Source organism: Corvus kubaryi, unplaced genomic scaffold (genome assembly GCF_017639235.1).
Source record: "Corvus kubaryi isolate FWS band 111438036 unplaced genomic scaffold, C.kubaryi_AGA036_p1.0 37341, whole genome shotgun sequence".
In the NCBI taxonomy this organism is placed as follows: domain Eukaryota; kingdom Metazoa; phylum Chordata; class Aves; order Passeriformes; family Corvidae; genus Corvus; species Corvus kubaryi.
In genome coordinates, this window is record NW_024581112.1 from 11,650,723 (window position 1) to 11,677,894 (window position 27,172).

The 27,172-nt window shown below is 46.7% G+C and overlaps 2 protein-coding genes and 1 non-coding gene across 6 annotated transcripts; 2 read left to right on the forward strand and 1 right to left on the reverse strand.

The window, feature by feature from the left end:
* Nucleotides 1-194: 194 nt before the first annotated feature.
* NCAPD2 (non-SMC condensin I complex subunit D2) lies at nt 195-27,057 on the forward strand. Of its 4 annotated transcripts, none has more exons than XM_042031229.1 (31): nt 195-775; nt 3,461-3,536; nt 3,634-3,692; nt 4,150-4,331; nt 4,873-5,012; nt 5,333-5,460; nt 5,542-5,665; nt 5,747-5,894; nt 6,781-6,978; nt 7,489-7,623; nt 8,186-8,270; nt 8,907-9,084; nt 9,290-9,411; nt 10,352-10,558; nt 12,527-12,701; nt 13,384-13,468; nt 13,596-13,729; nt 14,718-14,850; nt 16,399-16,483; nt 16,588-16,749; nt 16,991-17,205; nt 18,880-18,991; nt 19,303-19,426; nt 19,631-19,786; nt 20,012-20,189; nt 21,182-21,276; nt 23,772-23,852; nt 25,907-26,093; nt 26,329-26,455; nt 26,591-26,749; nt 26,922-27,057. In XM_042031229.1, exons 3-31 carry the CDS (start codon nt 3,683-3,685, stop codon nt 27,002-27,004), a joined length of 3,948 nt encoding a protein of 1,315 aa, XP_041887163.1. In that variant the 5' UTR covers nt 195-775; nt 3,461-3,536; nt 3,634-3,682; the 3' UTR covers nt 27,005-27,057. The 4 variants fall into 4 exon arrangements, with proteins under 4 accessions (XP_041887163.1, XP_041887162.1, XP_041887159.1 ...); XM_042031228.1 differs by lacking the exon at nt 195-775 and adding an exon at nt 2,514-2,629; XM_042031225.1 differs by lacking the exon at nt 195-775 and adding an exon at nt 3,206-3,368.
* Nucleotides 2,244-3,061, reverse strand: MRPL51 (mitochondrial ribosomal protein L51). The gene is made up of 2 exons (XM_042031243.1): nt 2,704-3,061; nt 2,244-2,514 (listed from the first exon to the last, which is right to left on the reverse strand). The coding sequence occupies exons 1-2, from the start codon at nt 2,975-2,977 to the stop codon at nt 2,318-2,320; spliced, it is 471 nt and encodes a 156-aa protein (XP_041887177.1). The 5' UTR covers nt 2,978-3,061; the 3' UTR covers nt 2,244-2,317.
* LOC121666369 lies at nt 3,753-4,075 on the forward strand. The gene has a single exon (XR_006016657.1). It is a non-coding gene; the product is annotated as a small nucleolar RNA U85 (small nucleolar RNA).
* Nucleotides 27,058-27,172: the final 115 nt, after the last annotated feature.

Consider the following 27,172-nt stretch of genomic DNA (forward strand, 5'->3'; position numbering starts at 1 on the left):
CCAGCAGCCAATCAAAAGTTGTTTCGCGGGAGCGGCAGCTCGGCACCGCCCCTGGGCTCCTCCTCAGCCAATCAGCGCTGCGCGCCCTGCGGAAACGGCCACACTATTGGCCCCGCCCCAAGGCCGCCGGGGACAAGCCCCGCCCCGCCCCGGGGCTGCCCAATGGCAGCAGCGCCCTGCGCCCCGCCCTGGCCCCGCCCCCTGCGGGGGTCCCGGGGTGCGCGGGCCGGGGCTGCCCGGCGCTCCCCCCGCCCCACCGGGCCGCGGGCTCGCAGGGCCCCGGTCCCGATCCACGGCTCTGCCGCTGGACCCTCCGCCCCCGACAGCCCTGAGCGGGTCCGCCGCGCTCCGTGTAGGTCACGCAGGGCCTGATCGTGGTTACCTGCCCCGTTCAGCTTTCGTCTTGGAGCCGAGCCCGGCTGGCGCCGTTGTGGTGGGGGCTGCGGAGCGCTCCCGAAATCCCACCTCCGCAGTGTGTCTGTTGGCTCTGGTTAATCCGCTGTCCTTGCAATTAAGAGATGGTGTTGCTGGCCCACTTCCATCGTACAGCACGGCACGAAAGCGAACCTGAACAAGTACCAATCGAGCTTCTGCAGCCTGCTGGGAGAAATGAGGCTCCCACAGCAGCCCCAAGAACAGCAATGTGTTTGGGGTTTTCCCATCTAAAGATCTGAGGAAGCCAGCTGGATCAGAACGGGAGATTCTCCAATTCGTGACAAAAAAGGGGGCAGGAGTGTACTGGAGCAAGAAGACTCTTCATACAGAATTTTGCATGGTGAGTAGAGTGACAAGCATGGGCTCACACTTACATTACCTTTTCCTTCCATAAGGACATTCATGTAAGTTTTTAGTGTCAGATCCCATAGATTATTAGGTGCACAAGACAGATACGGTACAGATTACAGCACAGTAACTAGAAGATCGTGGTTACAAGATGAAGACGTAATGCAGCGTTGTGACTAGAGACAGGTGATTTGCAGATGGGAGCAGACTGGCACTGACCTCAGCACTCAAGATTTTTAAACTCTGCGTTCAGACAGAAAGGACGAGTTGCAGAAGAAGTTTCTGTAGCCTGGCAGCCTTTCTACTGCAGTCTAAGGACCATTCCAATAACCATTGCAAATAAGTGAAGTTTGAGCTTATGGAATTAGTGGCCACAGAGCCCTAGCCAGGCTAGTGCTTAGGGATTAAGAGGTGACAAAGGGTATGAGATACTTTCTCTGATACTCTCCCAGTTTCTGACATGTTTTCAGTCAAGGATTTGCTATACCTGCTCAGTCTCCACTTGGATCTGTGCATGCTTCCTGAATCCACAACATCTTTTGACAAAGTCCCACAGGTCTGCCACCCTGCTCCTGAGAATGTGGACTTCAGCTGTTTAAACAGAGAGTTTGCCTTCACTTTCCTCAGGCTTAGATCTAAAGACAGTTCTTTCCATTCATTCCCTGCCACTTCCAACCAAATACTTTTGGAGACAGAGCAGCCTTGCTCTGTAGCACGATACAGTCAGCAGATAACTCCCCAGTTGCTTAGCAGCTAAATTAATGACTAAGGCACATTTGGCACGCAAATGCCTGCTCATCGTATGGATTTTTCCCAAGTGTACAGTGGTTTGACGTTGCACTGGAGGGATGCCAGCTGTGACTTAGTCTCCTCTAAAGGAATTGGCAACACTTACGGAAACAACTAGAAACACGAGTTTTCAAAAACATTTAAATACCTGAGTTACATTTGCAAATTCTGCCTAATTATAAACAAAAGGCCATTTGATCATTAAGTGTCACTAGTAGGGGATCAAGTCATCATGAGTGTGGAATGAGCCAAATCTCATTCTTAAGACTAGTTTTGATGCATTTCAACTAACATTTGAATCATTCACACTTAATCACAGACAAGTGGAGGGCAAGGGGGAAAGCAGTTAGCAGGAAGACATATTGGCAGGACCTCGTGGCACTAACTTGAAAAATTCGGCTATGAGGAAAAACCTAAGCTGGAGAGTACTGGAATTGTCATGTTAGATGTGAGAACCTGTGGCTCAGAGACTGAAAGGATGCTAGAAGCCTGGCCAAAAAACCAGAGGACTAGAGGGTCAAGTTCAGGGATTCAGGTTTGAACAGATGGCTGCAAGAAGTATGTCAGAAATGACTGAGGGGGCACAGAAATGACTGCTGGAGCAGCAGCAGGACCTTGAGACCAGGGTAGAAATACACAGCAAAGATTGTAGAAAGTACTGGGAACTCAGATGTGTGAGAGCTGGCTTTATTCTGACTGCAATGCCACAAAACTACACTCCACATGCTGAAGCCACTGCTGTTCCCTAGCGGTGCTTTCCGGTGCGATTGAAGCGCCTGTACAAGTACCGGATCCTCTTGTTCAGTTTGTGATAGTCCTCTGCAAACATCCGATCGCCCACCATCTGCTTCTTGCGGAGGCACCTCTGCAGCTCGTTCCCCCGCCAGCCTCGCAGCCAAGTGGGTCCCATGATGAGATTCTTCGGGTGGATCTGGAAGCCGCCTGAGAATAGGGGAGCAGAGACAGATGAAGCCAGCCACTGGAGAAGGCTGTTCCCAGGGCGGCCGGCCCAGATGCTCCCCGCCCTGTCACTGCTGGCAGAGGCGCCAGCCCTCAGGTGGGTCCAGCCTCGCTCCCCTCCCGCCCCAGGGCCACAGCGCTGGGGAGATGCGGGCGGGGTATGTGTCTTACCGAGGATCCCCACGTTATCATACACCCCGAATAAGGCCCGCTTCTTCGTCCACCGATCCACCGGCTTGCGCTTGGGCGGTTCCTTGATGGGGATGGGCCGGGTGAGCCCTGCCAAGGGCGAGGAGAGCGGCACGGGGAGGCCGGGCCGCACAGGCGCCCAGCGCGCCCCGCCGCAGTCGCTAATGCCCCGCTCGGCGCGGGGCAGGGGAGCGGCACGGCCCAGCAAGGCTCGGCCCGCCGCCCGCAGCAGCAGCGTTGCCGCTGCCGCCGCCATGGGGATGACCCCCGGTGCCCCGGGGAAGGGCCGAGACGGGACGGGAAGAGCGGCGCTGCCGCCGGGCCGCCCCTTCCGCCGGGGAGCGCAGGGGCGCGCGGGTGACGTCGCGCCAACGGTCGGGAGGGCAGGGGAGCCGGCGATTGGGCGAGGGGCCGGCGCGCGGCGCAGCCGCCGGGCGCTGATAGGCCCGTGGCGGGAAGGGGCGGGGCGAGCGCGGCCCGCGCGCGCTGTTTTGAGCGCCCGGGGCCGTGCGGGGTGGTGGCCATGGCGGCGGTCCCGGAGTTCCATCTGCCCCTCGCCCCCGCCGATCTGCTGCGGGATGGCGGCCCCGGGCGCTACATGGTGCAGGAAGTGCTGTCCACCGGCGAGCTGCCGCCCGCACTCGCAGGTAAGGTATCCGCACGCCCTCCTCTCGGTCGGGCCCGGTCCTGCCGCCGGCTCACGGCCATCCCCCTCGTCTCTCTCCGTGTTTTCCTGCAGCTTTCCGGGCCGCCTTCCGTGCGCGGGGCGCGCTGGCCGTGCTGCAGCACTTCGACTGCGTGTACAGCGTGCTGCAGTGAGTACCGGGCAGGGAGGGGGCGGCGGGGCGGGCGCTTGCCCCTCTGCTAGGCGCTCTGTGCTCGCCGCCCTTACGCCCTGTGTTTGCCCCGCAGCCACTTCCGAACCGTGGGCACGGCTGTCAAGGAGGACACCCTGGAGCTGATGATGCACGGTGGGTACCCGCTGTTTCCGGCCGCCGCGGCACTAACGGAGAGGTTGTTTTCCCTTGGCAGCTCAATGATGATATAAAGGCTAATGTGACTCGGCCAGCTGGGCTGCACCCTCAGCCCATTCCTGTCATACGGGTCTGTAATCTTGGTGGACGATGCTGAGTTGTGCATGTTCGCTGTAAGGGCAGACCGACAGAAAATCCTCTTGCCCATGTCCCTGGAAAATACATCTGTGGGATGTATCAGCTCAGAGCGAGTGTTTCTCTGAGCTGACAAAGGGCTGTGGGGATAGGACAAGACAGCACGCCCAAGGTTTGCGTTGCAGGGGGCAGCCTGTGTTACAGCTGGTGAGATGTGAGCACACATCTTTGGTAATCTGATGACTGCTCTAAGCCTTCAAAAGAGAGCATGTCTGAGGGACCTGGCAAGGAGTGCTCATGACTTTCTGCTTCTCCTCAGTGGTTTCCCACCATTCCAATGAACTTCCTGCTATCTTGAGCGACTCTGGGCTGAGCCATGCAGACCGTGCTGCTCATCTCAATGCTCTTAAGATGAACTGCTATTTGCTGACTGGTCTGATGAATGCCTTTGAAATGGAAACCTGCAAGAACAGTTGTTTGGAGGCAGATCCTGGTAGGAAGGTAGGTGAGGGGGCTGGGAGAAAGATGATAAAAGTCAGAATAAAATTTTAAGCTTGCTGAACTCTGTGGCATCTGTCAGATGTTATAGCTGGGTTTATATAAACATAATGCCAGCAAGAGCAGTGCATAATGTGGAGCGCTGGTGCTCCTGTGAAACTGTGCATGGAAAACAGCCAAAGGGACAATCATGTGTGTAAACATCAGCAGAGACTTGGATGCCTAGGCCTTTCTATTTCACTCTTCAGTTTCTGGCTGGAACTTAGTGTGCCAGTATTTTCTGAAGATTTCCTGTCTGTGGGCAGAGATGATGGCAGTGGATGCAGGTAGAATCCTTAAATCACACAAGGCACCGGTGCTGGCCTGAGCTGAGAGGAAAGAACTGGGGAAAAAAAGCCCACTGTGATCTCACACATCTCACTGTGTGTCTCTTAATGCTGTAGAATTTAGCGGACTTTTTATATTTTGAAGGAAGCAGGGTAGTAATGGGTTTTTGTGTGTTGCGAAGCTGCTGATGTATCTCACTGTGTAATCTTCTTTCTAGAACAGGAAGAACCTTGCCAAGACTTCTGGATCCTTGTGGGAAGAGGAGAGGGAGCCGCTCTTACGGCTCCTTACACAGCTGCTGCAGCTGGATCTCCGTCAGCTTTGGGGTCGTTTAGCCATGGAAGAAGAGTTTGTCAGGTATGGGTTGAAGCAGATGTATATGTGGAATGAGTGACTGCTTCTGAGGGATAAAAGGTTAAATTATAAATCTACCAGTGAGGTGGTATTACAGCCCTCTGTGGGGTGCAGATCATTGGGAAACTGAGGAAACAGCTGGAGGCAAAAGCAGTGTATATAGGAACCGCTTCCTTTCCTCATGTAGGCCTTAAAAATTCAGATGTTTGCTAATTTTTAGGGGATACTGGAGAATCTCTCAAACAGAAATGTGTGGTGTGCTACAATGATGTTTGTTCAAGTTGTTATAGTGAGGTTTGCTGTCTGTCTTTTATTGGTTTTAGTTTAACGACAGGAAACTGCTACCGTATCCTGGAGAATCCAAGTATCGGCCTTCAGAGGTACCGGGTCACGCGGGAGGCTGTGACACATCTGCTTGCTGCAGCTCTGGTTCACTGTGACCACATGTTCAGTGAGTTCCTGCTCTTCTGCCTTCTTCCTGAAGCCATTCCCAGTTACTTTCCCTGACTTTCTTCCTTGTCACATGTGAAAGGTGCCACTCTGAAGATCACACAGATGTTACAGCACTTCGAACATGTAGCCCCAGTGTTTGCACAGGCTGTGAGCCTCTGGGCTAAAGAGTATGGTCTGAAAAGCATGGTGGGTGAATTGCTAAGGTGAGAGAAATACCTCAAGGCTTGTCCTTCTATCTCAAGCAACTTGAGGCACCCCATTCCTTGTTTCATCTTTCTGTGCAGGGAAATTGGACAGAAATGTCCTCAGGATTTGGCTCGTGAGGCTTCTGGAGTCAAGGGTTATGCTACCTTTATAAGTGAACTGGCTGAACAGATTCCAGCTCTGGTGCTCTCCAACATGAGTGTTCTCCTGCCTCACCTGGATGGGGAGGTACGTTTCTGCAAAGTCACCTGTCCAGAAAAGTCAAATGGTAGAGATGCTGCTATCCAGTTTTTCTGTCTGAAAACAGAACCTCTTTCACAGAGCTCAAGTAACCAAAACCTGCTCTGTGGAATAGGTTCTGCCCTTACCTAAAAGATGCAAAGGGAACAGAAACCATGACATCTCCTGTCTGGTTGTCACTATCAGATGTCAGAGAACAGGAGACTGCCACTTGTCTGAGGTCCCAGCTGTTGTCCCTTGTTCTTCAGTACTTAATGAGTTTGTCATTGTCTTACCTTTTCTTTACCTGCTGTAAGTGTTTCTCATGTCAGTTCTTGGCTTCTATGAACCTACCTGGATAGCAGGGTTTGAGTTGGAAGGGACCTTAACACCTCTGCCATGGGCAGGGACACCTTCCACTAGACCAGGTTGCTCAAAGCCCCATCCAACCTGGCCTTGAACAGTTCCAGGGATGGGGCATCCACAGCTTCTCTGGGCAACCTGTTCAAGTGTCTCACCACACTCTTAGTAAAAAATTTCTTCCTAATATCTAATCTACACCTACCTTCACTTTGAAGCCATTCTCTCTTGTCCTATCACTGCATGCCCTGGTAAAAAGTTCCTCTCCAGCTCTCTCATAGCCCCCTTTAGGTACTGGAAGGTGCCTCCCCAGAGCCTTCTCTTCTGCAGGCTGAACAAGACCAACTCTCTCTGTCTTCATAGCAGAGGTTACTCTGTCTTGCAGGCACAGCTATGTTCACCCAAGTTTAGTACAACATCCGTACTGCAAACAATCACTTAAAACTGGAGCCTGGGCCTTGGAAGGCCCAAACTCTGGGCATATCAAGTCATGTCTTTTTGTCTGCTCCTAGTTCAGTAAGTCCTGTCTTGGCAGAGTTACACGATGCGAAATGCCATTCTGACAGCTATGGCAGAAGTGCTGGTGCAGGTGCTGGAAGGTGATCAGCTGGAGGAAGCTGCCCGTGCTACTCGGGACAAGTTCCTGGATATGCTGCAGGCCCACGTGTGTGACATCCATAGCTTTGTGCGCAGCCGTGTGCTGCAGCTCTTCACTCGAATCGTTCAGCACAAGGCAAGTCTGTGCTGGGGAAATGGTGTTGCCTCAGTCATCCCTTCCCCTCTTGTGTGTTCTAAGGGAATTTCTGCCACCCTGCTTTTTGTTTGAAGGGATTGAAGTTTTAACAGAGAAAGGTATTGTCCCTGTGTATTGTAGTGTCTGCAGTTTCTTCCAAGAGACCAAAGATCCCAGGGGTGGGGGAACGAGGGGGTGGAAATTAAAAGCTGCTCTTTGTTACTGGGACAAACTAGAAGAAAGAGCACAGCATACAGCCTCTTTTCACACACTGGGAAAACATCACAATTACTAGATATTCTAAGACTCGACTCAACAGGATCCTGGATAGCCTAAATCCTTGCTTTCAATGGAGGCTGGACCAGAATATATCCAGAGGTCTTTTGAGCCCTAGACTTTTCTGTAAATCTACAATCTGTGCCGTTTAGTACATGAATATATCTGCAGTAAACTTTTCCCAAGTCTCTGAGCCTCCTTGATAACTTTATCTGTGCTCTTGTTGTGTGCCAGGCCCTGCCTTTGACTCAGTTTCAGTCTGTGGTGTCGCTGGCTGTTGGGCGGCTCAAAGACAAATCTGTCATAGTGGTTAAAAATGCGATCCAGCTCCTGGCTGCGTTTTTGTCCAACAACCCCTTCTCCAGCAAGGTAATTCCAACTAATATGGTGGATGGATTAGATGTCTGTTTGCAGGCTGAATATCTGCAGTCTGCTATAGCCAGGGCAGTAGCATTTCTGTGTCTTGTGGGAGGAACAAGGTAGCCTTTGACTCTGCAGGTGGGAGCTTTCTGGTTTTCCCAGGTTCAGATCTTGCTTTCTTGGGCTCATCCCTCTCTTGGTGTGATTCACAGCTATGCAGAAGACCAGGAGGGATGTAATTGGTTGAGGTAAAAACCTGCAGCAGTTTTATTGGAATCCACTGTGGGGTTTCTCTCCTTAGGATCAGAATTAGTTTTTTAGAATATTCTTCATGAATCTGCAGCTCTTTGTGTTTAGCTGCACCTTCTCCTGAGTTTCTGAGCCTTAGACTGGCAACTTAGAGCAGTTCTCATTCTAAGATCAGGGCCAGAGTCTGTTATTCCAGTTTCCCAAAACAGGGTTATCTATGGGGATTGACAACTAAAGCAGGGAGTGGAAGAGAGAGAATTCTGGCATTTCAGGAAAAGGAGGATAACTGACGTATTTCTTCTTCTCTTGCTGGCATCTTCAGCTAAACTGGACTGACTTGGATGAGCCACTGAAGAAAGAAGTGCAGAAACTGCAAGAAATGAAGGATCGTAGGAGGCCCACAGCAGGTAATTTCCTTTCTTCCTCTTTCCACTTTCTAGGACAGTCCAGAATTTACTTTTCTTCATATTAAGTTTGCTCCCAGGTTGTGACAGCTTTTGTCTCAGATCTTACCTGTGTGAGATGGTGAGACCAGATAACTGGGATTAAACTCACAACAGTTTTCCTTATGGTGGTGTTATAAAAGGATCATATGAATGTCCATGCCTAAATCAACAGTCCTTATAGCTATATATCCTATTTTCAGGGTAAGAACTGAAAACATCTATGAATACCCTCCCAGGTTTCTCTTTTCTACCACTCAAGAACTGCTAGAGTCATGATTTTGGTCAGATATTATTTAAACTTGATTTGTAGGCAGCACCAAGTCCAAGGCTAATGATGGTTGCTTTACCCATCTTTTTTTTTTCCTACCTTCAGTGGTTTCTTTTTATTTTCTTTTCTTTCCTTTTTTTTTTTTTTTTTTTTTTTAATGTCAGAGTTCTTGTCTTATTCTTATGGCAGTCTGGGTGAGATCAGCAATGGGAGCAGTGCCTGCCTGAGGAGGGGGTAGGGGAAGTAGAACTCCTGAGTTCCAGATGAGATTTCCTTCCCATTAAAGGTGTCACCTGAGTCTGTGTTCTTCATTCCATCTGATTTTTAAGTAGCTCCAGTGACTGCCCCAGAGGAAGAGTGGGAAGCAATGCTGCCAGAAGTTACGGCTGCCACACAGCAGCTCTTTCAAGCACTGCAGGAAGGGGAAGAGGAGGAGCTGGAAGTTGAAGAAACAGTGGAGGGTACAGTGGAGCAAATCACTGGGCTGTTGAAGAAGCTGAATTACAAGTAAGAAGTCAAGCAGTTTGACAGTGTTTATCCCAAGGGGTGATTTCCAGTAACATTACTCTGTGGAAAGAGATTGACGTGGGCACCCAGCACAAGATGCTGGTAGGAGCTGCTTTCCCAGGTGTTCAGGGCAAAGTTGGATGCTTTCCCTTATGTTCTGCTCTGACGTGTTGCTGATACTGTCTTGGGCAATGTCATTGTCCAGGAGCGCGGCCCGCCTTACGCAGAAGGCCCTGTGTCGCTTCCAGGGGAAGGAACCTTTCAATGGCCCTGGGGAGGAGAATGAAGAGGCAACAATCCTGGGTGTTCTGAAGAGACTTTACACAGGTAACTGTATCACTCTGTTCCCTAAGTCCAGGATAATGCCAGAGCCAGACTAAAACCGTCTGTAATACTCTGTCCCTCCTTCTGACCTGTGGGGCTCAGTCTGTGTGTACTTGGCGGCTCATAGAGCTGCAGTATCTCTGGATTGTTTGTTCATCTAGTACCTTGGCATTTTAGCTGGATCATATTGATCTTAATTTCTGGTTGGAATAGTTCCATGGTCCCAGTAGAAGTGGATTTCTGGTGCTTTAACTCACGTAATGTCTGAGAGGAGTGAAGCCAGTGTTGCCACTCACACCCTTCTGCCATGTCTGAATTTGTCAGGAGTTCTGCTTCCTGAACAGGTGGTGGCACATAATGCTTACCCTTAGCAGCCTTGACCAAGTATCTGGTTCAAGCAAAGTCTTGGTTATCTGAGGCCTGAGCCTCTGGGTGTATTTTCAAGACTTTGCATACTTTGTTTGGTGTTTGTTTCAGCATAAGGTTGCTTAGCCAATTGCCTTGAGTGTATTTCTGTTGGAAGTCTATTGTCTAAAAATCTTCTTAACTTTGTCAACTCTCCATACTTGCACAAACTTTGTTGAGGAGTAGTAGTGTTTGCCTTCTCCCTGGTTCCCTTTTAGGGCCCTCATCTATCTTTGGGGAATTATCAAGTTCAGATTAACCCCATCAGCATTTTAATGGAGTTTACCCCAACTGGACCATGCCTTTCTATACCATTATACTAAGCTGGCATGTCTCTGGAGCATCACACTGTAGCACTGGAACTTTTTCCACAGCCTGCTGAGATTTTGTAGCTAGGTCTGATGGCAGAATTTGGATTTTTGTATCCTGGCTCTCGGGAGGTGTCACTGTGGCATGGGGGAGAGGAGGGTTAAAATGTCCTGAACCACCTGTTTCTCTTGTATCTTGAGTACTGCTCACAAACAAATGTGCTGTATAGGTTCATGCCCAGGTGAGAACAATGAGGATCCTCCACATGACAACAGTAGTGATAAGATTGAAGAAGTACAGGAAGAGGAGCCTCCAGCAGAGCTGGTCAAACAGGAGATGTTGGTGCAATACCTGCAGGATGCTTACAACTTCTCAGTGAAAATCACAGAAGCTCTGAACCTGATCAGCAAGATGATGTACGAAAACTCTGTCTCAGGTATGTGAAATAACCATGGAGCCCTTTTATCCCCATTCATCATTTCTAGATCTTTCCCCTTGCTTGAGAGAAGATGTTGGAGTGGTGGAGCTACAGGGGAAGGAGAAAAGATTGAAGGGGCTGCTCTTCATTGAGTAGATGTCATAGATCCTTCCAGGATATTGGAAAAGCAAGCATCATCTAAATGGGTGTCATGAAGGGGTTGAACAGGGCATGAACAGACTTTTTAGGAGTTCATTTTTTTAAAATATCAAGGTTGAAAAATGTATTTCTAAATGTTTAAAAGTTGTTTTTAAAGACATTTGAAATAAAATGTTTTTGAACTTTCTGAAATGAAAAAAACAGCCAGGGGACCAAAGTGAGTTCACTTGTGGAAGCTGCCCTGCCTCCTGTGGGGAGGGATGTATGTTCATCATCTCAGCTGAGGTTCTCCCAAAGTAAGCCTGGCCAGTGAAGCTGGGTTTGGTTACATGCTCAGTGTGCTGACACAGCTTCAGGTGTTATGCTGACCTCAAGAGGGGAACTAAGCAGCTGGTCTCATCCACCTCACCTTTCCTCAAACTTTATTCTATGGTTAAACATGAGCCTGATCAACAGGTTCTGTGGCCTGGTCCTCTTCAGTGCTGTAGAGAAAGGTGGTGATGAGAAGGCCTTTGAGTTAATTTAGCTGTTCATATTTAGTATTAGAACTACTGTAATCACTTAGACTTTTTTGCAGTGTTTATCAGAAATTGGCATTTCCAAGGGATGAGGGGCACAACTCCCTCTCCCTTCCTCTCCAGCACATCCACTTGCACAGATCTGGGGTGTGGGTGTGGGCATTGCAGTGCCCTGGGCTTCATGCAAACACTTCTGAGGCTTCATCTCTGTTGAGGGCTCACGTTACTTGTGATCAGCATGTGGGCTTCCCCAGCAAGGTTTGGTGTCATTAGCTATTTGCACACACAGAAATGAACTCCTGGGTTCAGTGCCTTTACAGGTCCTTTGAAGTTCAAGGCCAAGAAAGTGCCCTACCTGATACTTAAACACCTGGGGTTTGATTGTGGGAGTGGTTTTTTTATGGATGCATGAATTTTAATAACTTTTCATCTCCCTGTTGTCCTGTGCTGTAGTGTAAGGAAGGCAAATTCAGTGTCTGAACAGCAGAGCTCTTTTGAGATACTGTCTCCAAATGGAGACAGTATGCTGCTGGGTGAGGGACTGGTGCTAGGGGGATGTGTGTGCTCAGATTTAGCCTTTTTAAATTAAAGATTTAATAGTTGAAGATATATTTTTTTTTTTCTGTTGCATATTTATGTATTCTCATGTGACTGGGGACAGGGAAAGCATACCAGCTTGCCTGATAGATGTTCTTAACTCTGATTTTCAGTTGGGGCTTATACTGGTAAAAGCTCTTACTTAACCAGAGGTCAGACTCTGTGAGCTGTTTCTTGTACAACTCCTCAATCACTGCTGTGGATGCCTTGTGATGCTGTCTATCTTAATGGTTTTTTCTTGTCTTGTGAGCAGAAAACTGGGCAGTGTATTTCAGGAGTAGTCAAGCTGGAACCAAACACAGTATTCCTTACCCCATTTGTACATCAAATAGCTTAGTTCCTCTGGTTATAGCATTGCACTGGGGCTTATATTCAGCTGTCTGCTGTGACTATGAGATCTTTTTTCCCAAAGCTACTGTTTCCCAGAAGAGAATTTTGTTCTTTATCAAAGATAAGTCTCTCTGCTCTTTCCCTAACTGTATCACATTGGATTTAGCTACAATACTGTTAACTTGTTAATTCTTTTTTCTGGGACATCTACATCTTTGTACTAGTGATCCCATTCTGACTCAAGCCCTCTGCTGACAGTAGCAGTGATTTCTAGATGCTTGTAGAGCTTGCTGTGAGACCAGTACTCCTATGAATTTATTTTAATGGCCTCTCTAATGGGAAGTGGGGAAGAACTGCACTAACACAATTGTTCTCTCTGCAGTGGTGCAGGAGGCCATTGAGTTCTTCGTGACGGTCTCACAGTTTGGTGTGCCCCAGGCACTGCTTGGAGTCCGCAGGATGCTGCCCCTCATATGGTCAAAGGAGCCTGGAATTAAGGAGGCTGTGCTGAATGCCTACAGACAGCTCTATCTGAACCCCACTGAGGATTCAGAGAGGTATGGATCTTCCTAATCAGATGGTTGGGTTTTTTTTTCTCCTTTCCCACCCACATCCCCTTTCTGCTGTTGGGAATGGGGTATGGACAGGAAGAGAACTAAAAGTTGCCATACTCCATGCTGAACTGAAAGGTAAGGTTATTATCTGAATATCCCGGTCTTCCTGCAGGACCTACTGCTGAGCTTGGTTCTTGGTTTGTCATCCCTGGGGAGATGCATCATAACTCACCCTCATTTGTACCATCAGGGCAATAAAGGGCACCTGCTGCTTCTTATTTCTCCCCGATAATATTGCCTGGAGACAGCACTTCTACAGTTTGTGCTCCGTCCTCACTTGTTCATAGAGAGATTTGCAGTTTCTTATGTTCTGGGGAATTGTACTTTGACTTGTGGTTGTAAATAAACTGGGAAGTGGCTGCTTAGTGCTTCTGATTGGATCTTTGAGCACCAGAAGGAGCACCAGTGCACAAGGCAATGGACTTTTAAGCCCACATCATGGTCATTGGCAATTGAGTTGGGTGACTTCGAGAACTCAAGCTTGTGGTGGGAGAAGTTTTCCTGATCCTAGGGATCAACTCTGTTATCCAATAGATGTTTTCAGCTCTCCCAATAGGGCACTAATTTTGACAGTTGCTTTTTCTTTACATTTTAATTTTTTATTGTTATTTTTCCCCTTTCAAAGGGCCAAGGCACAGAGCCTGGTGCATTCTCTCTCTCTCATCATGGTGGATGCGTCACTGGGAACGATACAGTGCTTAGAGGAAATAGTGAGTATTTGCCTTGAGTTTGGATTGTGTCTGTTTTATTAAAGTGGTAGTCATTGCAGTTTGTCTTTACTTTGAGGTTCATTCTCCTTTGCCTCTGTCTAATTTTTTAACTGCATTGCTTTTGCAGATCTCAGAGTTTGTGCAGAAAGATGAAATAAGGCCTGCTGTGACCCAGCTGCTTTGGGAGCGATTCACGGAAAAATCTCCATGCTCGGCGCTCGAACGCCGCGCTGCTGTGGTGCTGCTGGGGATGATGGCACGGTGAGCCTGGGGCCAGGTCAAAGCCTGTGAGTGGAAGGATGTACAGGGAGTCGATTTTTATTGAAGAACTGTGGGTGCTGCATCAGCTGACTCTTGGCTCTAGCTTCAAAAATAGTAACCTTCTCATGGAGTAATGAAGCCTGGGACTAAACACAGTTGTTGCTGGGTCCCACCAGCACGGCCTCTGAATGATTATGATTAGATTATTTTCCCTGTGTTCTGAATGTCCATCCCTTCTCAGAGTTTACAGTGTCACAGCTCTGCAGCTTTGTCTGTGTTTGGATAAGAACAGTGAGAAGCTGCTGAGTAGAGATGTCTGGAGCCTTTAGCATGAAGAAAAAATGAATGTTTCACTTTCAGAGGGCAAAAAAGAATGTATCTGCACTAAAAGGTTTTCACTTCCTCAGTTTCCCAGCCCAGTAACCCTTTGGCATTCAACTTACCTGCTCTTCTTGCTGTTCTTACTTCAGTCCTTCACGAGTCAGAAACAGGCCTGCATAGTGATGATCCTAAAGTTCTTTCACAAGCAGAAAGGGGAACGGGTGGGTGTGGATTTGGGATTGGCTTCTTTTGGACGATGTTGGTTTGGTTTGGTTCCCGCAGCAGGGGAAGAAATGGCATATGTCACAAGTCCTGAGCTCCTGGACTCTTTTCTACTTTCCAACATTTCTGTTTTTCTTATCCTTGTAAGTTTTGGTCCTTTCTGATCAAAAAGAAGAGTCAAGAATCTTCTTTCTTTACAAAGAAGTGTTGATCACTTTGGAGAATCTTGTCTCCTAGTGGAAAGTGGATTATACTGGCTTCTGTGGAATATTATTTGCTGCTCCACTAGCTGTATCTTGAGTCGTTGGATGGGTTTTATTTTTTTCTCCTCTTACTCAAACCACTCCCTTCCACAAGGTACAAGGAGTATTTCTCTTGGTTATCCATACTTCTGTAAACTTTCAGCAGCACCTCATGTGATACCCCCATCCCTTCCATTCCACAGAGGGAAGCCAGAGATCGTAGGTAGCAACCTGGACATCTTGGTGACAGTGGGGCTGTCTGAGAAGGCATGTGAAGACTACAGGCTGCCTCAAGAAGTATGCAATGTTATTTCCAAGCTTGCCAGTAACCCTAAGGTAAGGCTCTGGGTTTGTTCTTGAGGTCACCCAGAAACAAAGAAAGGGGGAAAATGGTTTGTATGGAAGAAGAGAGAGAGGTAATTAAATTTTTACAGATTTTGAAATTAAGTAGGTTGAGACCATTCAGCAGCACTGTCTGGAAAGCTTAGCACACATCAGTGAACATGTAATAAAAGAATTTTCATTAGGCAATAGGCTGAGTTCAATTAGTAAAGAGTTCAGTGCACAAGAAAATATGTTTTCCTTTCAATTCTCTTCTTCAGACTCCCAATTTGAAACTGATTTGTGTTTTCTCAACCATGAAGCCCTTTCCTCTACTGATGTTCTGGTGGTGTGATTCTTTTGCCCTCCCTATTAATTGATATTCAGGAGTTGTCAGCTGTACAGCAGAATATAAAACATGAAAGGTTTTCAAACCTGTCCGTGTTACTTAGAACAACACGATGGTTGATGGCTTCTTTCCCTGGGAAACAATTTATACTTTTTTTTTTTTTAGTGCACTTGGAAAAAAGTCTCTGTTTTTTTTGACTCAATTATTTGGGGCATTTTGGTTCAGGAGTTCTACCACAAAAGCAACCCTCCTTCACAGAGCAGCATCATTCTGTGACAGCCTGTCCCACTTGGGTTGTTGCTGCACAAACTTCATGAGTTAACACAATTCAGAACATTCTTAAATGTTCTAAAGATGGCTGTAATTCAATTTGTGGTTGACTTAAGTCTGCAGTTAAGCTTGTATGTGAAAAGGGACTGAACCAAAAATATTTGACTGACTGACTGGAAGTAGCTCTTCTTCTTCCCCCACCCATCCTCCCAACCAGAAATTCAGTACAGAGGACAGGATTGTGGTGAATCAGGAATTTTTGTTTCAAGCTACTGAAAGCTGGTAAATCCTCAAGTAAATTCTATTTTGTTCAAGTATATATTCATCAGGCAGACACAGGTGTGCTGGGACACCTCAGATATTGTCATACTTGGTTTAGTAGCCCTCTAGGTTATCTTATTCCCAGCTAAAATGTGGTGTGACTGATACAGAATATATGCAACAACCTAAGTGTGAGGTGGTCTTGGACCCAGACCTATCCTCTATTATTTCCACTGGTGGTATTTTGTTTTTAAACAAACCCTTATGGTTCTGGAGTACCCCAAGGCAAGTTGACTTATTGTTGATGGCTCTAAGATGCTCTAAAGGTTTCCCTCTTCATTCCTTCTGGAGAAGGAGTAAATAATATCAGATTTTAAATTAATCCTTTTGAAATTTCAAAAGAGTTATTTTGATTTAAGGTGAGATAGTGGAACTGTCTGGGTTGGCCTGGGATCATCATTTGGCCAAGCTTCAAATCCACCCAGTGTTGTCACCATGCCATCACAAGTGACAGTAATGTCCCTGCTGCATGTTTAGCTGCAGAGCAGTACTGGATATCCCTGCTATGGGCCCGGCATGGGCTTGATTAACACTGTGCACACAGCAAGGTTAAGTACTGGGAAGGGCATGGGGGGATCTCACGTGCTGCTCTCATGGGAGCGACTTGCCTGTTGTCTCTGCAGCCAGCACTGGAGAAGGACAGTGCCCCTTTTCGACTGCCACAGAACCACATGCTCTTTGGTTGCCTGAGTGAGACTGTGAGTAAAGGTGAGCTCAGGTCAGCAGGAGGTTTGGAGGAGATGGGGTTGGGCTGCAAGACCGCCTGTGTTGTCACTGGTATGTGTGGGTACATTGCTCCCTCTTCTCATCAGGCTTTGCCCAGCCAAGCAGTCACTGGATCCCCTTCATGGAGGCAGCAGTAATGCTCATCTACCAGCTGGCAGAAGGGGCAGAGGAGATCTGTGCTGACATCCTGCATGTGTGCAGTCAGCAAGCTCTGGAGAAGCTGCAGGAGGCTGATGAGCAGAAAGCTGGTGAGGAAAAAAGTTGATGAAGGAAATCTGTACCTGTGGTTTCCAGTGCTGCTTTGGGTGGCCTAGAGTTAACTGCAGGAGAACAGAGCTGAGGGGCTGCTGGTGGTGTTGGCATGGGAGGGTGCGAGTGCTGTGAAGGAGTCTGTGGAGTGTGGAGATGGGTTATACAGTGAGGCTTGGCACTAACTGATGGAGAAGAGGTCTAGATTAACACTGAACTGTGGTAATTTTTCTCCTTTAGATGCAGGGGATTCTCCAAGCAGAGTCTCTGATGGTACTGGCAGTCTGCCCACATTCCTGTTGCTACACCTGGTGTCCCTTGTGGGACAGGTGGCACTGCAGCAGGTAGCATATTTGGAAGTGTCAGTGAGTGCAGAGCTACGCAGACGCCGCATGCTCAAAGAGGAGAAGACCAAGAAACAATCTGACACCAGCACAAAGAAGCAGAGACCCCAGGTGAGAACCAAGGGGTTTTTTTTCTATGGGCAGCTCTTGTAATGTCCCAGCTACAGCAAACATCTGGAGAATGCAATCCTGAGGTTGCATGAGGTCCAGAGCAATGTGTGCTTCAGGAATAGAAACAGACACATATTGGTTAGGATTGACAGGGAGAGTTGAGGTCCTTGAATGACCCTATTCACTAAAACTCCCACACTGGTCTTGAGTTTTGAAGAGGCAGAGGGGAGGGAGTGAAAGATTATGGCCTGACCATGGTTATCTTCCTGCTTCAGGCAAACATTTCCTTTGTATTCATCACCTCCTTTCTTACCAGAGCAATCTTTTGCAACTGATGCAGTAGTGGTGAAGAACATCCATTTGTACCCTGAGTTCTGGAAAAAAGCTTCCTAGAACCCTGGTCCAGAAGATTTGAGAGTCCTATCCTCTGTTAGGTAGAAATGATGAAGGTTTAAGAGTAGACTTTCTAATGTGATTTGGATGCTACAAATGCCCTGTTTGGTTAGGTCTACCGTGGGATGTTTTCTAGACTGTAATGTGGCTGACTTTCCTGGGTAAGAACAGGGAAAAATGTGTCCCCCTAGGTATCCAGTCGGTAAGTTGCTATTAGATGCTTACCCTGCTGAGTCCACAGAGAAATTTGTAGTTCATTTCCTCATCCACCTGTTTATCAGTGTCACTACCACTTTCCACACAGGAGGAGGTTATGATGAGATTTTCAAAAAGGTAGCAGTTGGATACAGATTTGGTCCCCATTGCAATGCCCATGTCTCTTCTTCCCTTGTGTTGCTTTTTCCTTGCTATAAGGTCTCCCATAATCTTGCTCACAAAACCAGCAATTCAAAGGCTGCTCTGAACTTCTTGCTTTTGGGATTTGAATGTTCCTTAAGTTATGCAGGACTCACACACTGATGCTGGATGTCTCTTAGGTCTGTCTTAGCCTGAACTACTGACACTACTAAGGTTTCTTTACATTCTGGTCTCCTTAGTACGAGAGACATGGAACTCCTGGAGCAGGTCCAGTGGAGGGCAATAAAGATGATTAAGGAACTGGAGTATCTCTCTTAGAAGGAAAGGCTGAGGGAGCTGGGCCTCTTAGGCCTCAAGACTGAGAGCGGGACCTCACCAATGTCTGTAAATATTTGAGGAGGGGGTGCCAAGAGGATGGAGCCAGGCTGTTCTTGGTGGTGCCAAGCACTAGGACATGAGGCAATGGGCAGAAACTGATGCACAGGAAGTTCCACCTGAGTATTAGGATGAACTTCTTTACTGTGGGGATGACCAAGCACTGGAACAGGTTGCTCAGAGAGGTTGTGGAGTCTCCCTCACTTGAGATGCTCAAGAACCATCTAGACACAATCCTGTGCAATGTGCTCTAGGAAGACCCTGCTGGAGCAGGACCTGATGACCCACTGTGGTCCCTTCCAACCTTACTATGTGATCCTGTGACCAGTGTTCTGTGGCATGTGGACTGGCAAATCCTGGACTACCCTTCACAGCTTCATTCAGTTCTTGGGGGAAAGTGGGTTATTAAACTCTGTCAGTCTGTTCCCCGCTCTAGTTGTGCAGCTGGTAACGTGCATATACCTCACACGTGAGAGAAGAGAAGAGAACCCTTAGAAGGAAGAGGTTATTGTTGCCTGACAGCTTTCTTACAGTCTCCTCTCTGCACAGAGCACAGGGAATGAGACCATTATGGAGGAGGAGCTGGGCCTTGTGGGAGCCACGGCTGATGACACTGAGGCCGAGCTCATCCGCAGTATTTGTGAGACAGAACTCCTAGATGGTAAGTGTGGCTGCCACCAAGGAATACTGGCTCTGCCTGCCTGTGTGAAAGAGCAGGTACAGTGGGTAACAGATCCTGAAGGAGGAAGGCTGTTTCCTTTGGAAGGAAGCACTGTCATTTTCCATGGTGTCCGTTTCCATATGGGCTGTCTGTTTCTTGGCTCTGCCTTTCTGGAGGTGGTTGTTCAGTGGTGAAAGTGAGTCAACCAGTAACTGTAGCTTGCAGCAGCTCTGGGATAAATGGAGTCATTGTTCTTAAAGTGGGATGCACAAACAGTGCTCTCATGCTCACTGTCTTTATCCCCACTCTAGGCAAGCACCTGTTCTCTGCCTTTGTTCCACTGGTGCTGAAGATCTGCAACAGCCCTGGACTCTACAGTGACTCGGCGCTGTCAGCTGCTGCAGCCCTCGCTCTTGGCAAATTCTGCATGATCAGGTACTGCTGAGCCATGCCAGAGTTCTTTTCCCAGCCTTCCTAGCACTAAAGCACAAGCAAATGTTGCAATTCCTTTCCCAAGGAAAGAACAAACACAGAAGAGTGTTCATAGATCACTGTTTTTTAAGCTGGTTTTTTTCCTCTGCTCTCTGAGAGATGGAATTTTGCTATCTGTCCCTTCTTTCCTGTACCCTGTCTTGTTAGCTCTGAGTTCTGTGACTCACACTTGCGTCTGCTGTTCACGATGATGGAGAAGTCCGCTCTGCCTGGTGTGAGATCCAACCTCATTATTGCAGCAGGAGATCTGGCCATCCGCTTCCCCAACCTGGTGGAGCCTTGGACATCTCATCTCTATGCCAGGTAATGCTACACTCATTGTTGGAAGAGGACATGTGATGAAAACCCTGTGGAAGAGTGACACCAGGCCCCCAGAAGGTGAGAATGACCCAAGGAGGCAAATTGAAGATGTTGGTGCAGGGAGACCAGAGCTGTGGTTCCCTGGGCTGTGGAATAGGCTGTCATGAGTACCAGTAACTCAGAGGCACTCCCTCGCTGCGTGCTGCAGTAACTGTTTGCTCCTGTCAGGTTGCGGGACCCCTGTCCCAGCGTGAGGCAGACGGCTGGGCTGGTGATGACTCACCTCATCCTCAAAGACATGGTAAAGGTGAAGGGCCAAGTGAGCGAAATGGCAGCTCTGCTCATAGACCCAGAGGAGGCAATCGTCGGAGTGGCTCAGAACTTCTTCGGTGAACTCGCCAACAAGGCAAGTGGTTGCTCTGGGACCTTATTTCACAAGAGCAGGGAAGGGCTGTTGGAGGCTGCATCAATTACATGGGTTCTGGAGAAGGTGTGTTAATGGTGTAGAGCCATTGGTGTGTCTTTCTGTGGACTAAATAAGGGGAGTTGAAAGAAATACAAGCTTTGCTTCATCCCTGCCTGATGTTGCTGAATTTGACCTCATCCATTGACATTGGAAGGCAGGCTCCAAACCACTGCCTTTTTCCTTTGCTTGTGTTTGCCCAGCACAGGGTTGGGAACAGCTTTCTGTAGCTCACCTTTAGGCCTTACAGCAGAGTTCCCTGACCTTATGGCTCAGGCAATGCACCTTCTCTGAAATCTTTCCGGGTAGTTCTTGGCTGTGGGACACTGAGATACTTAAATTGCAGCAGTTTCTGCCCAAGCAGGTAAGAACAGGAGCAGTGTTACCCCCTGTACACTGTTCATTCCATGTGCAGCCTCACATGGGCCCTTCAGAGTTTGAGATGTACTGCCTGAGAGGCTGCAGTGACACTGGGGCTTTTCTGTCTCAGTCTGCTTTGTTGAAGCAGAACTGGCCACCTGACTGCACTGACTCGCTATCTCTGCAGTGTGTATGACAAATCTATAAGCAGTGGGAAAGAGAATATGGACTGGACCTTTTGAGGCAAGATGCAAAGCAGTTCCATGAACTGAAAGGCTGTTTCCTTTATCAGGAAGCTTTTTTTGTTGGGTTGTGATAAGGTTGGAAAGCAAAGAAACTGCATCCAAGTCTGCCAAAGAGCAGAGCTGAGGTGCAGTATTTAGCTTGTTGGTTAGCTGGGATTTTTCCCCCCAGCCAAATACTCCTGGGTAGGCATGGCTGGCTATGTACAGCTCATTTCAAAAAACTGGTGCTTTCAGTCAGTAGATTTGGGATCAAGTGGGCAGCTTATTTGGCTTGACTCAAAATATCCTTTATAGTGCTGTATCTCATGTAGAAACTTGTGTTCTGCACAGGGTAATGCTGTCTACAACCTGCTTCCAGACATCATCAGTCATCTCTCAGATCCTAACAGCGGCATAGAGGAGGAATCCTTCCACACCATTATGAGGTATTCTGAGGTTACATAAATCTCTTATTGCCAGGACTATGTTTATGCAAAGGGGGTGCCATACCAAGGGAAGAAAAACTACGCTGACATGTAGAAAATGCTTTTTCAGTTGGTCTCTTTGATCTGACTTTTTCAGTCTGTACTGGAAATGGAGTCATGCTGAGGGGAATTGATTTTAAAGCCACACAGCTGGGAGTGAGGAGAGACTCTACAAAGAGTTACCACTAACTCAAAATTACTTTCCCTCTAGAAAAGGAAAATAGTTGGTTTTACACATGGGAACATGGATACACAACACTAGGAAAACACAACAGGTTTTTAAGACTCTGCTGCCTTTGTCATTTTGGTGGCTACTGAAGTTTTGTAAGCAGTTTTAGTAAAGCAGTAGTTATAGTAACAGGTTTGGGTCTGGGGTGCCTTTCTGGTGGTTTGTTTTATGGGGGTTTTTTTTTGGTTTGGTGTTTTGGTTTTTTTCAAGAAAGCCTTAGTCTGGACTATAGAGATGTTGGAATATTTCAATCTGAGGTTATTGGTTGCTCATAGACAGCACTAATAATGTCTTTATTGGTAAAGCACAGAAATTTTCCTCTCATTTCTGGAACTTAACCACATGAGGGTTTTTCTGAGTCATTTGAATTCCTATGGATTATAGAGGGGAGTGTTAGACAAAAGTATTGCTGTTGCTGAAGAGAGGAACAATAAAATCTCCCATGATTTTTCAACTAGCCTTTCCACCTATGAGAATCCAGTGCATTTAGGAAGAGGGATGGGATTTAGGATAGGTAGGAATTGCAAGACACAGAAAAAGTCTATTAGGGAGGGTGTAACTGAGACTGAAATTAATTTATGGTGGCAAAAGTAGATGGATATCTTGCTTCGGTTTTAATTAAGGAGGGTAATGTGCAATACTGGGAAATACAGCTTGTGGTTCCTGACAGCACACATAGAAGTGGAAGTTAATGTCTGAAGTGAAGCAAACCATCACAGAGAGACAAGAGGCAGCATGTAGAAAAATTCCAAATAATTTTGGAATTTTCAGTACTGTTTTTAATTAATGTAATTTAATTAATTAATTACCACAGACTTAGAGCATAATAAGTGTAACAATTTCATTAAAGTGTGATTGGTGGGGTTAAGGAAGGTGTCAGATGGACTTTTGACTTCCAGCAACATACACAGAGAGAACGGGAGGTGTCTGGCAAATAAGAGAAGAGGCAGTATTGATTTAACAAAGTAGACAGGTATCAAATTAGTATAAGGATAATTAATTTTAAAGACCTGATCATCAGTTAACACACCACATATTGTTTAAATAGGAAAAGAAGAGAATTAGTAGTTGAAACTGAACTATTTCCCCATGCAGCATTATATGAAATGCTTACATTGTGGAGAGGATCAGGTTTAACTTGGAAACCATGGTGGACAAAAGCACAGGCTAGGTATGAAGCAGTGCCTTATGCTCCAGGGATACTTGCCAACTGGAGAACAGAGAGGTTTAAAAAAGATGGGGATAGTGATGGGACCATCACTGTTAAAGGACTAACTGGAGAGTGCAAGAGTTAGTGATTAAAAACTGAGATGGAAACTAGCAGAACTGAGTATAAGGCTGAATGTTTAGAAGTTGTTTAACCTCTTCTGTAAAGGTATGGCTAAAGTTAGAGATGCATTCTACTTCCTGCTTTAGCAGCCCAGTTTCTTCTGGTGTAGAGAAGCACTGGCAGTGCTGGTGAGACCTTGCCTGGAGTACTGCCATAGTTCTGGTCATTGAAGTTAAAGATGAATTGATGCTGGAACAAATGCAAAGGGAGGACTCTTGAGAATGCTGTCTCTGTTATGTATCTTAGAAAAGCAGCTTGGTGTGGTGGTAGTAGACATAACAAAGACTGAACAAGGAAGTGCTTTAGAACAATTATATCAAGGCCAGTGGCAACCTGACTGAACTAAAGTTAACAGAAATGTTGGTACAAGAAAAAGGGAGGGCAGCAGGACCTTCTTAATAAATAGAAGTTATTCAGTAATTTCTAAGAGAACATAGTGCAAAATGCGCAAGTACTTAACTGGGCTAAAGTCCAGGTATCTCTATTCCTCAAGAAGCTAAGAAAAAAATGAGATTAGATTAGTATTTAAATTCTGTGTTAGGCTTTGTTCCCATTTTAGGGCAAAGTAATGCTCACTTTTGCATTGATCCAAAATGCAACAACACACTTCCAGCAAATTAGTAATGAAAAAGTCACAAGCATGGTTTTGAGGGGGGAAAAACATACTGCATGCCACAGTGCTCCCCTCAAGGTCTGCTTGTCAGACAAACCAGTCTGTCAGTGCAACTTGTGAAGGGAGGAAATTGTCTGGACGTGCTGCACGCTCTTAAAACTGGATGGAAGGAGCAGATTAGAAGTCAGCACTGCTGCCTTTTCAATACCCCTCCCACCTGAAATGGGGATTCCTCTATGGGCTCTGAACTTTTGCTTTTTTTTTTTTTTTTTTCCCTCTTGCAGACATCTGTTCTCATATATTACAAAAGAAAAACAAACAGAGAGCTTGGTGGAGAAACTTTGTCAGAGATTCCGGACTGCCAGGTGGGTTGTAATCTTCATTTTCCTGCCAAGTGCTTCTGCTTCTCAGGAATTTTTAGAAGAAATGAGCTTGTATGTGGTGGTTCTAACAGGTTCCCATTATGTTCTTCACGTGGCAAAGTGACAAATGCTGACTTAACTTGGATTAAGTTCCTTTTTTTTTTTTTTTTTTTAAGTACCTTCTCCTAAAAATACATGAATACTTATAAATTAAGGTTTCTGGTTTTATTATGCAGTGATTTATCTCCTCTTCCTTCCTTTTTTAAGCAAAAAGTTTTGTGACAGTCTAGATCTGCATTACAGCTGAGCAAGGAGACATCCTGCACGTGGATTTTACATACCTTTGTGATTCTTCTCTACAGGCTATTGTAACTCAGCTATGAAATGAGTGTGTTCAGCTGAGAAGCTGGGATCTCTCCAGCCATCCTGCCTGGGGTCATCTCAACTATCAAGCTGATATAGGCCTGTCCTTGTTCTGCATGCATGGGCTGCTCAGTCTATGCCTGGGATTCTGTTTTGGTTTTTTATTATTATTATTTTATTCAAGGGCTTGTGCCACCATACACTTTGGCTTTTGCTTTGCTCTGTCTCCAAGATGTGCACGCCTTGCTCGTTGTGCTGATTACAGAGCGCAGGATGCACACTGTGAATCTGGGATATCATTTTTCTTTCTGGGTTTTGGGGTTTTTTTGCTGCTTTTTCCCCGCTCCCCAAGCTATAATTTCATTCACCCAGGTGTACACTTTTTGTTTCCTTCCAAGAAGAAGAATAATAGAAATTTATCTTCTTCCCTGTCATGTACTTCCAGTTAGATATCTTCATTTTAACTTCCACTGGCTTTGGTGTACCCTGCTTTCCCCCATTCCTGTGGTTTTCCTTCTCCATTGTTGTGGCTTTGCCCTTGAGATTTAAGCTGTGTCTGCTTATCTTGGCCATTTGTACACAGTGCCTGGGCATGTGATCTGCTCAGCTGCCTCAGGGAGTTGCATATTTCCCAAAATATTTGGATTTTGTTTCCTGAGCAAGAGTGGAGAGTGGTCCCTCTCTCCCAAGTTGCCTCCCAGGAGCACTGGTGAGCTCTTCACACCACATTTGTAAATAACCATCTGTATGTAAGTTGTGTCCAGCCTTTAGGAGAATGTCCTGATATTTCTGTACCTCAAAGATGATCAGCTTGATGCACACTAGTAGTACTGCTAGAGCAAGACTGTTGCTCCAGGCTAAAACAGGGGCGTATCAGAAAAGATTTTGTAGCCACCATCACCCTCCTCAGCATTTCTGGAGTTCTAAACATAGCAACTTGCCAGGTGTCATTCAGGTTTTAAAGGTGGAAACACCTGGATGCTGCACCTTTGTTCTCCACCTGTCTGGGTTTGAGCAGAACATCCTGAGACAGCATGTGCAGGACAGACTTTGGGCCCTCGCTTTGTGTATATTAAAAATAGGGGCTTTGGCCTCACTTTTTTGCCTCCCATTCCATCACAGTGATCTACATTAGGGATGTTAGTATGTGCTTTTGGTTTTCTTTCCCTTTGGTTTTATTCCAGTAATTTTTTTCTGGAATTTGAATGTAGTCCTTCTCTGATACAGCATTTGTTATTTGTTGTCTTTATAACTTAATGACTATGACCTTCTTTATGTAACTAGCCAGGAAAGAAAGAGAGAACATCAAATGCAGCTTCTGCTTGAGATCATCTCAAACATGCAAAAATTAACAGTCAAGGGGGGGTTTGTTATGTGGTTAAAATAAGGCCCTTCAAGAGGAATCTTGACCTGAGTCTTCTCCTCCTGGTCAGCAATAACTTCTGACACTTTTCAAAGAAATGACTGTGTTCTTTAGCAGTGGAGCCTTCCTGTTTTTCCAACAGGCACTAAGTCAGTGTCATGGAATACAGTGGTGGTTGTGTATGGTATGGCACAGCACCCTGTCACTGACTTGTAACAGAACAACCTGAATCTCATGTTCTGCAGGGCAGAAGCACCTGCAGGAAATGCTATTAGCTCATCTTCATACACCCCTTTTTGAAAGAACTAATGGTGATCTTTGTCTTTCCCAGGACTGAGCGTCAGTATCGGGATCTGTCCCACTGCCTTACTCTGCTTCCAGTCTCGGAGCGGGGCCTTCACAAGCTGCAGGACAACTATGACTGCTTTGCAGACAAGCTCCAAGATCCAACTGTCTACACTTGTTTCCAAACTGTGCTGGCTCGATTCCGCAGAGCAGGCATCAAACCTGAGACTAAAGTAAGGATGTGGGACAAGAGTCCAGGCCAGAAAAACAATTGCTTTTTACATACAGTGACTGGAAAGCCCTGCAGTGTTCCATTTTAGGCAGACTATTCCTCATCCCAAACAATTTATCAATTCATTTATTTAACTTGATGGCAGTTCTGCTATGGATGTCATACTTCTCTCCCCTCACCTTCTCTTTTTTTTTTTTTTTTTTTTCCTTTCTACCACTCTTTTACATCTCCCTCAGGCTCTAGCTGAAGAGCTGGAGCAGAAGCTCTCTGCCTCCCATAACCAAGGACTGGATTCAACAGAGACATGTCAGGATGGTAGTCAAACTCCAATGCCAGTGCCAGCCAAACGGAAACCAATAGGAAGTATGTTCCTTTTTGTGAGACTGCAGCCTTCCCCTGATCCTGTAGTCCAGCAGAGACACCTAGGGACTTTTCCTCACTCTTACAGACAGAAAGCTGCTACCTTTCTCTGTTTTTTTTTTCCCTATTTCTTGACAGGTTCACGCCGCCAGCCCCTGGGCCCAGTCAACACAGATGACGATTTTGTCACACCCCCGTCTCGCACCCTCCGAAATCGTAAGCGTGCCCAAAAGCGCCCTCCACGCAAAAAAGCCATCGTTACCTTCTCCAGCGACGAGGAGAACAGCTCTGAGGATGGTAAGGCACTGCACATGTGTGCTCTGAGGGTGAAAGGGGAGAAGGACTACACATTTGGCCCAACAGAGATGTCCCTTTGGTCATGGGCTTCAGAGCACTGTGGAGGCTGCCTGTAGCTTTCTCTGCTCAGAGCAGTGGAGTGATCATTACTGACACATTTTACTCTCTTTAGAGCTATCGGCAGAATTAAGAGAGGAAGAAAACCCCACCAAAACAACTCCCATCACCAGATCTTCAGGCCGACGGCTGCGCTGAGAGAACCATCTGCCACTGTCTTTTACTAAAAATAAATCTCCCTTTATGCAACAGTCTCCTTCTCTTGTCTGAACTACCCCATAATATGACAGTGCTTTAAATGAGGACAAAATGGAAGTTAACACCAGGCTGAAGCAATTCCAAGCCTGTCTTTTGATATCTCCACAA